This window comes from Zeus faber, assembly GCF_960531495.2.
Source record: "Zeus faber genome assembly, chromosome: 5".
Lineage (NCBI taxonomy): Eukaryota > Metazoa > Chordata > Actinopteri > Zeiformes > Zeidae > Zeus > Zeus faber.
In genome coordinates this window covers 33,089,703-33,099,381 of record NC_137192.1, presented here as the reverse complement: position 1 = coordinate 33,099,381, position 9,679 = coordinate 33,089,703, and the positions used below count along the sequence as shown (strand labels likewise).

General features: G+C 46.8%; 1 protein-coding gene across 1 annotated transcript; it reads left to right on the top strand.

Moving 5' to 3' along the window:
* Positions 1 to 5,747: 5,747 nt before the first annotated feature.
* On the top strand, positions 5,748 to 7,415 carry LOC307230897 (G-protein coupled receptor 22-like; the record flags this gene model as incomplete). The annotated part of the gene is made up of 1 exon (XM_080001385.1): positions 5,748 to 7,415. The coding sequence occupies one exon, from the start codon at positions 5,748 to 5,750 to the stop codon at positions 7,413 to 7,415; it is 1,668 nt and encodes a 555-aa protein (XP_079857511.1).
* Positions 7,416 to 9,679: the final 2,264 nt, after the last annotated feature.

The following is a 9,679-nucleotide window of genomic DNA, read 5'->3' as shown; positions in this document are numbered from 1 at the left end:
CATTCATTAAGTGCTTAGAGTAACCCCCACCTCAGCGGCAGGACGAGGATTCATCGATAGTTTATCGAAAACGCGTGCGCCTCATCAATAGCCAATCAACGAGCTGTTCAATTGATTAATGGCTGATATTTAGAGAGGCAGAAATCCAGAGAGAAGACAAACATAAGGTGTTTGTCCTCAGCTTTATTCCTAAAGATGCCGGTTTCCAAGACAGGGATTAAGTACAGATTAGCTCTAATTGGCTTTCTCAGACATGGTTTGAACTAGTGCAGGGTTTAGCCCCGTCTCCATTTGACTGAGGATGACTCCAGGGTGTTTCCAGCTCCTCCGGGCGGAGCTGTCACAATCAGGACATTTTGGGCGACACACACACGCAATACAAATCACACAAATAATCACAGTTAAACGAAAACAATAAAAAAAAATCGTATTTTTGTTCCCACTGTGCCACTGTCCTCGTCTAACCCTAAACCTAGAATAGTGATGCAGATCCACCTTGTAATGAAAAGCCATTTATTGACATGAACATTTGGATTCAGTTCATTTGCCTCAACCAAAAGCACCTAATTCACATTTAAACACATGAATGTCTCTGACGTGGGATCTCCTCGAGATTGGAGTGGAAACATGATTGTGGAATCTCAGGATTTCAGGGATCCGATCAAATCAGCTGCTAAATGACGTAATGTGGCTTCCTGTTTCTAGTCTCTTATGTTGTGCGGGTATCGTCAAAAGAGCTGGTTATCAAACAAGCTTTCAAAAAGGAGATTTAACATTTTACCCTCAAATCGATGGTCATGAACATTCGTGCAACGGTGATAGAGAGTAGTTATTCGCGGATTTAATTGCGATAAATGAAATACTTAAAACGATCAGAACGTCCCCGTGACGGTTATCAGCATTCGATTGGTTATCAGTTAACCAGTGAAGCCGTAGTTACTAATAAATATTTATCTCAGTGTCTGTGATCGAGCAACTGTATTATAGATGTAACTACTATTAAATGCTGAGCTTGGGCTCAAAGAACATCAGTTTCTGTTCAGTTTATTTATTTTGGCCTCTGCGGTCCTGGATGTCTTTGTGCCTCTTGGTGTTGGGAAGTGAGGAGCACGGAGCATCTGGGAGGAAGGAGGGGACGGCTGGAGGGGAGGGCTCGGTGCGTTCCACAGGGAAGGCAGCTCCGGCACGGCGTGAAAGGTGCTCAGAGTGCCCTCAGCTTTATTAATCCACAGCTTTATTACATCAAGATAATAAAGGTTTTTTGGGGTTTTTTTTCTCTCCCTTTGTGACTTGTGAGAATCGCGCTGCGTGTTGATGTTCAGCCTTTTCAGCCTCGGTGATTGAGTGACTTGACCATTGGTCCCTCCACCGGAACTCTAGTCTAGAAGGAAGGAATGCACACCTTGACACACGCTTCAGAAAGCTACTGTCTAGGACGTGTTTCATTATTCCAGATAAAGCCTGTACAGGAAACTAGGCCAAAGGAGGAATGAAGCAGGTTGACCCATAGAGTTAAATACACGTCTTAACAGAGGTTTTACTCTTCTTGACACAGTTTTATTACCGTAACATGATTATCATGGAAGAAAGAAAAGATTAGCAAAGTAGGATTTATGGATTCGGAAGATACTTGTGTGAATCGCGTTGAAATTAATCCACACGATTATTTTGTTTAAAAATCCCATATTTGGAAAACATAGCTTGCATTTCATGTTCGAATGTGAAAATGTGCCGTTCAACACACGCCTACTGGTGGATAGATTACACTCAGCATCTGCAGATGGGCCAGAGCCTGTTTTATTGCCAAACACGGCTGACTTTTTCATTTTCAGGAAACTTAGGAGTGCGTTGTTGATATTTTATCTGCCCTTGACATTGCGAGGCAAAGGCTAAATTTATATTTCACTGGCTGTATTTCCAACCATATCTGTGCTTCCTCTCCAGAGGAGATTACTGCAAGTCTGGACAAAGATCGGGTGTATCATGTCTTACACTGACACGAGTACGGAAAGGCTTTTCTTTGGATGTTTGTATTGGTCTATCTTAATGGAGACCTATTACGCTCCTTTTTTTACACAAGTTAATATAGGTCTCTGAGGTCCCCAAAACCTGTCTTTGGAGTTTGTTGCTGAAAATTCCACTGGGATGATGTATTCTGGCCTTTCTCATTCAGCCGCTGGGGTGTGAGCACAAGACTTTCACACAGACCTTTGTTACCGTGCTCCAGGCCTGTAGGGGATACGGACACCGCACCGTCACGCTCCGGGACTCTCAGACGTGGGGATTTTGTTTGTTTCATGTAAACGTCGAAAAATAAATAAGTAATTCTACTATAAAAAAACACGTTGTTTTTTTATTGGTTTGTTTGGAGAACGCAAGGAACAAACAGCAGAAATATCTTTTAAATGCTTTACATTACATTTCCGTCGTCTGCAGTTTCTTCATGGACAGTTGGTATTAAATCCTCTAATTCAGTTCTAATTCTACTGTCTCAATATTACGTAGTAATGAGACACAAATCGGAACGGCTCTAATTCAGGTCCTCTGAATTAGGACGGTGGCTATTAGCAGGCCCATCAGAGACCCAAATGCATGTGCACAAGCAGTGAAAAAGTGAGTTTTGCATCATAGGTCCTCTTTAAATCCAAACATTTTTCAGTATTTTTGGTATTGAAAATAATCATAAAATGATGAATGAGATGCATGAATCAAAATGGATTGTATCACGAAACACAATTTCAACAGTGATAAGTCATCTGCAACAGATAACATAGTGTGAATAAATTTGCCAAGCTTGCATTTTAAATAACGGTAGTTTATTATCCTCCAACTCGGCGTCAGAAAGTTTAAAGAGCTGTGAAAGGAGTGCGAGGAAGAGTTAGGGAGTATGTCCGCGTGTGTGTTCTCTGGCCTGGGGCCTGTTAAATTGGCAGATCGATGATGCCTTAAATCAATGTTCCAGCGACACCACAAACCCCACGGAAGCCATTAGTGGATTAAGAGAGACCTGTGTTCCGCACAGAGTCTGTTCTGGCCGCAGCTCTCTTCCACGTAGGAGATAAGAGGACCTAACACGACAAAAACAGCATTATGAAAAACAACCAAAAAAAAAAAACGAGGTAGTTAGTGGAATACATCAGATGATTACCATCAGTTCATCATCCCATATCTGTCACAAGCCCTAATGTCCTCTTTACAGAACAATAAGTTGCAAAATCACAACCTGATAAACTGATGTGTTTTGTGCCCTCATCTCCTCCGTGGAAGAGAGCTGCGGGCGAGGGAGACTCGATGCAGAACACAGGGCCGTTTAAGGCACTTCCACACTGGCCCTAATAATTACCGCTTGAGTATTGGTCAAAGGGGAGTGCCTGCCATCCGGAATCAATGCCATAACTGGGGTCGAATCCGAATTGGTTCGCGGGGGATTTTCTTAAGAGAGAAACTCCTGCAAAATGGTATTCTTTCAACTCTGCTGGGAGCTGTTTTTGTCCATGTTGTTGTTTATCAGTTGTAGATCCACAGCAACGGGCGGTCATAAAAAACACCCATGTATGACTTGGTTAACCTGTGTGGAATTGGGCCTCATGAGGCGTTTTCACTCCAAACAGTTGTGGGGACTCCCCCGAGGGGAACTGGGACCTGGGGAGGTCCCCCGAGCACTAGACACCGTCAAGGGTTTTTTTACCGGTCGTGTTCGCACTGGAGCTCTGAAGTGACGTCAGCCAACAGGGTTTCAGCGTGAGGTCCGTGTTGTATTCGCTCCGTAACCTTCACTCATTTCACCTTATGGGTGCACAAAAATCTGTTTCTGAACCAATTTCTGAAATAAGCAATGCAGCTGCTGAATCTTCACTCATATTAGATCCGCAAGACGTCATTTAAAAGTTTGTTCTGACTTTGAGCACACAGGGATTACGGGGAGCATGTTAATTAATTTAATGAACGTCGGAAAATAAAATAAGTGAAACAAAGACATCTACAATAAAAATAAAAAAATTTTAATGGGTCTTGATTTCTTTGGTCCTTTTTTTAGTAACCGCGGAGTGTACAGGTGCTGGTCCGCATGCAGAGCGATCCGTCCTCAGTGCGCCAGGGGCGAGGGGCCGCCGACTTAGGTCTGGACCAATCACCGTGCACTTGCGTCACTGAAGGTTCCTCCTGGTCCGGTTAGACCCCGCCCCGGAGCAGGAGCTAAAAAAGTCCCCCCCCCAAACGGCGTTCTAATAACAGCGATCGTTCCTAGTTCCTGCAGTGCGGACCCAACAAAAGGGTTAGGGTTCCTCCAAAAACGTTCTCAGAACAATGGAAAGGTCGCTGCGGTGCGAAAACGCCAAATAACATATGTGGGTGGGGGTTTACAGGAGGGAAGACACGGGGGTAGGACTGAAAAAGCAATAAAGGAAGATGTAGGAATGAGGGAAACATGGCAGGCGAGCAGATCCCTGTCTGATTGCATTGTTTATGTGCCACTGTCTTTGGATCATTGATCCATTCATCTTCATTACTTCTCCCTCTGAAAACTATTAACTGCTGCCACACTCAGTTGGGCGTCTATTTTGTTGACATGCATCGCACGCGCTCTCCCACCGTGCACCAGTGTCCCTATCCGCCCACTGTCATTGGCAAACTCTAATAGAGATCGACAATTTTACGCTGATTACGTAAAAAATAATTAAACTTGAACTGATTTGATGATTTCTCAAAGGCTTTAATTAAAAAAATAATAATAATCTATCAAAACTTATTTAATTGTTGTTGTTTCTTTGACAAATTTGATGTGTACGAGGTCCAAGGCCAACAGAGCGTCCATGTTCAGCACATTTCCAACAGTCTTAATATTTCGAGGTGGCTGGAGGTTTCCACGTGTGCTGCTTGTCTTTATGGGCTGCTTTGATGTATTTCGTGTGAAAAGAAAGGAATAGAGTTCTCCTAACCCATTCTGGACTCCAGCTGTGTGATCAGTGTCTTGAGTCGCTGCTTTTTGAGTTCAGCACAATACAGGTGGTGAAGCGGAATCGTGGTCACACAATCAATTCCCCAATGGCTTGTTAAATTCTGTTGGCTGCCTAGGGTCAACTTGCACACTCTGATAATCACACAATCAGGTTCACGTGTAGCTACACACACACACACACACACACACACACACACTTGGATAGATGGATAGATAGACATGGATAGATAGACAGACAGAAAGACAGACAGACAGACAGACAGACAGACAGACAGACAGACAGACAGACAGACAGACAGACAGACAGACAGACAGACAGATAGATAGATAGATAGATAGATAGATAGATAGGTAGGTAAATACACAGACACACACACACGTTCAAATACACACAAATTGTCCCTTGTGATACATTCTGTTCTTATTATTTCCATTGTCTTTGTGGGACTTTTGTCCCTCTGCCTTGGACACATTTGACCTCCGCTGCAACAGAACCAGCACGGACAGCTTCCACAAACTGGAAAACCCGTTTAGACTTTTAACACTGTTGTTACCACTCGTAACCACTTCACTTACAAACAGCATGACGACTGTTTACACCCTGACATCTAAACAACTTTTATCTTCTCTCTTCCCAACGCCCTCTTTTTTCCTCTCCGTTCCTCTCCAGACCAGCAGATTTGACGTCACCCCTATTGCGGTCTCACTATAGCCCGGAGAAGAGCGGTGACGGAGCATGGGCTGGCGTGACCGCAGCTGTTGCTATGAGTGAAGGAGTGCTTCGGCGTCAATGGAGACCAAAGGCTACAGCGACCTCCTGGAGACCAGCGATGGTCAGGGGGCGGGCCGGCTGGACGGGGGAGGCGGTGCAGGGGTGGAGGAGGGATGGAGCACACCCTACCCGCTGGGATTCCAGGTGTCGCTGACCACCGTGCTGATGCTTGAGCTGGTGTTGGGCTTCAGCAGCAACCTGACCGTGCTCGTGCTCTACTGTGCCCAGTCCAACCTCGTCGACTCGGTCAGTAACCTCGTCACTGTAAACCTCCACGTGCTGGACATCCTGGTATGTCTTCTGTGTCTGCCGTTGACGGTGGCAGTGATCCTGCTGCCGGCCGACGGCAGCGGGGTCGGCAGCCTCGCCACGCTGTGCTGCTTTCACGAGGCCTGCGTCACATTCACCAGCGTGGCAACGGCTGTTAATGTGCTGGTCATCAGTTTGGACCGCTACGACATCTCTGTGCGCCCGGCCAGCCGGCTGCTGACGCCCCGCCGCGCGGGGTTGCTCCTGGCTGCCGTGTGGGTGGTCTCTCTGGCTGTGTTCTTCCTGCCCTTCCTGGAGGGAGACTTTTTCTCCTCCGGCGAGGATGAGGGGACGGAGGGGGAGAACTGGGACTCTGAGCTCACCACGGGACTGATCCCCGTTCTGTCCTCTCCCACTTCCCCTTCTATTCCGGCATCCCCACACCACCTGCCGCCGGCGTGGCAGAACCGGACTCTGCTGTGTGTCGGCGGGCAGGGCTACTACACAGGTCTGGCTATGTACTACCACCTGCTGCTGCAAGTGCCCTGCTTCTTCATTGCCGTGGCCGTCATGCTGTTCACCTATTCCAAGATCCTGCAGGCTCTCAACATTCGAATTGGCTCCCACATGATGAGGGGAACACGGGCGGGAGAAACAGGCTGCAGGATCCTCCGCAGGGGACGCAGGCGAAAGGACCTCAGTCTCTCCGCAGAAGGGGTGTCCTCGAACCAGAACCAGAACCTCGCCCATCCTCCCCTCATCCCCTCTCCCACCCCGACACCAACATCGCCCCCGCCCTTCTCCTCCGTGCCCCAGATGACCTCTGACAGCGGAGCAACAGTTACCACCATCACCACCGCTGCCACCACCCCCATCGCTACCACTCCTGCCACGCCTGCTCCACTGCCCATGGCCTCGGCCTCGACCCCGACCCCCACCCAGACCACCTCACCGCTGCCGGCCTCCTCCTTGGGCGTCCAGGCATCCGTGTCCGCCATTATCGCCTTGAGGCGTGCAGTGCGCAGACACAGGGACCGTCGGGAGCGCCAGCGTCGCGTCCTGAAGATGTCCCTCATCATTATATCCTCTTTCCTGGGCTGCTGGGCCCCCCTCTCCGTGGTCAACGTGCTCATCCTGTGTTTGGGTCCCAGTGACGGCCTGGTGCGTCTCCGCCTCTGCTTTCTGGCCATGGCTTACGGAACCACGATCTTTCACCCTTTGCTGTATGCTTTCACGAGGCAGAAGTTACGGCGTGCCCTCAAAACACGTGTCAAGAAAAGAGTTGTATCCCTGCTGCAGGTGGACCCGGCCCCCAGCGGGGGGACTGTAATTCATAACTCCTGGGTAGAGGGTGGAGGCCAGAGAAAAGGACGTAAACCACGAGTAGACGGCAGCGATGGCACTGATCGATGCCTCACAGAGGCAGTACGGGAGTAAGGATAACGTTTGCGCGTGTTCCTGTGTATGTGTATATACAGTATGTGTACTTATTTGTGCGTGTGTGTGCGTGTGTGTGTATTTGTGTGTTTGCGTGTGTGAAGCGGGCTTGTATCTTACCAATTTGCCAGTGTCTGTGAGTGTGTGTTTGTGCATATATCCATATGAGAGATAAAAGAGAACTTGTTAGTTTACAAAGGTCAGCGGAAATCACACCACCTCTGGCTCCATGCAGATATGAAGGCAGGTGGGCTCTAATTAGAGCTCTACACCCTTCATCATTAGGCATTACTCCCCAGCCTTACAATATGGCCACCTTGTCACCATGGCAACGTTGGTCATGCATTATGTGACATTGCTGTAACCACGGCCAAGTAACATACTAGGCGACAACCCAGGTATACACACAGGCAATAATTACTCCTCTTGCAGAAATGTTCCATTCGCATTTGCTTCTGGGCATGCGCAGACACACACACACACACACACACACACACACACACACACACACACACACACACACACACACTCACACACACACACACAGACACACACACACATTGTCTGTGAACAAAGCACATCAATATCTACCTGCACAGAGAGAAAGTAGTGAACAGTTTTTTGTTTTATTCATGCCTTAATTGAGTTCTAAATTGATTTCACATGGTGCTGAATGTCCTGCTGTATGTTTACAACAACCTATCAGAGTGAAAGCTTTTGCACACAAAACAACATAGTAAGTATAATAGTGGATGTGCAAGCATTCGGAATCAAAGTTTACAGCATATGCTCCATAGACTTAAAGGCTAATTGCAAGGAATCGCCAAAAATCCGCTCTGATGACATCTTCTAAAGAAAGCACCATAATCTAGAAGTTTCTAGGGAGGCATGACATTTTTTTTTTTGCTGTGTTTGTGTATCTGTGTGTAGAGAGATTGGTAAAAAGATGCAATGAGTGTGTGTGTGTGTGTGTGTGTGTGTGTGTGTGTGTGTGTGTGTGTGTGTGTGTGTGTGTGTGTGTGTGTGTGTGTGTGTGTGTGTGTGTGTGTTTGTTGTACATGTGAGAGAGAGGGAGAGAGAGAGAGTGAGATGCCTGTGTGCTACTCGTGTGCGTCTAGGATAATGTGCAATAAATCAAAAGCAAAGCAATGCCCCCTTGGATGTAAATGAAGCATTATCCATGTGTTTTTCATGTTATTTCTGTTCTCCATCTGGATTCTAAAAGGAACAGGAAGGTAAGGGGAGGTAACATGCTGACTGACAGCAGGGGCTGGCCGGGAAATAAAACCGAAGACCAAATTATGTGGCGTTACTATGTGTTCAACGACAAACTATTGGCAATGCGCTGAAATCTCAACGCGTCAGTTTTTACAGGGAGGATCAAAGGGCAATAGCAATATTTTGGTGAATATTCTCAATAACAACTCAACAACCAATCAAAGGGACGCACCGCCAAGGCGGTCTCAGGCCGAGTGACACGTTCTCCCCTGGCCGCTCCCGGGGAGGTTTCCGGGATCGCCACCGAGGGAAACACACCTCCACCAGCTTCACGGATTGAGTCCTGGACATGTTAACACCATATCTGTGTCTCTCTCTCTCCTCAGGGCTTGATCTCACCTAAAAATCTGCTGGATATGACTACGGTATACGTGCACTCTGTCTATTACTCAATAGTTACTCTGTTGTTGTCGGTGGAGAATCACAATGCACAGTGAATAGAACACACTTAAAGCTTTGTGTCGGCTCAGGAGGGTGGAGCTGTTGAAGCTTTGGGCTGTCTCCCTCTCTGGACGCCCACCCCCCTTCACACCGTCCGTGGATCCGAGAAGAGACAGACATTCTTGTGTGTTTATGTACATTTTTCAGGGATGTAAATATTGAGACGTCTGTTTGGGGTTTTTCGGGGTCCGATTATTTATCAATGGTCAGAAATATCTGCTGGCCAGAAAATCAGACACTGTCATAAACTCTGGGGAGCGGGTGGGGAGGCCGACGTGGGGCGACGATATTGTACAGCGTGTTTGTGTTGATGTGTGCGTACACCGTACTGTACATTTACAAACATGTGTATAGAAAAATGTTGTTATTGTACATGATTTATAAAAAAAAAATGTGTGATATAGAGCAGAACAATGTCTGTATTAAAAACATTGAAATATATATCCGATATAGCCACCTCACTTATCTTTGTATACGATCGCGCATATGTCAACGTTGATGATGATTTTATTATTTTTGTTTTCAAAAAAAATATTAAAAACCAT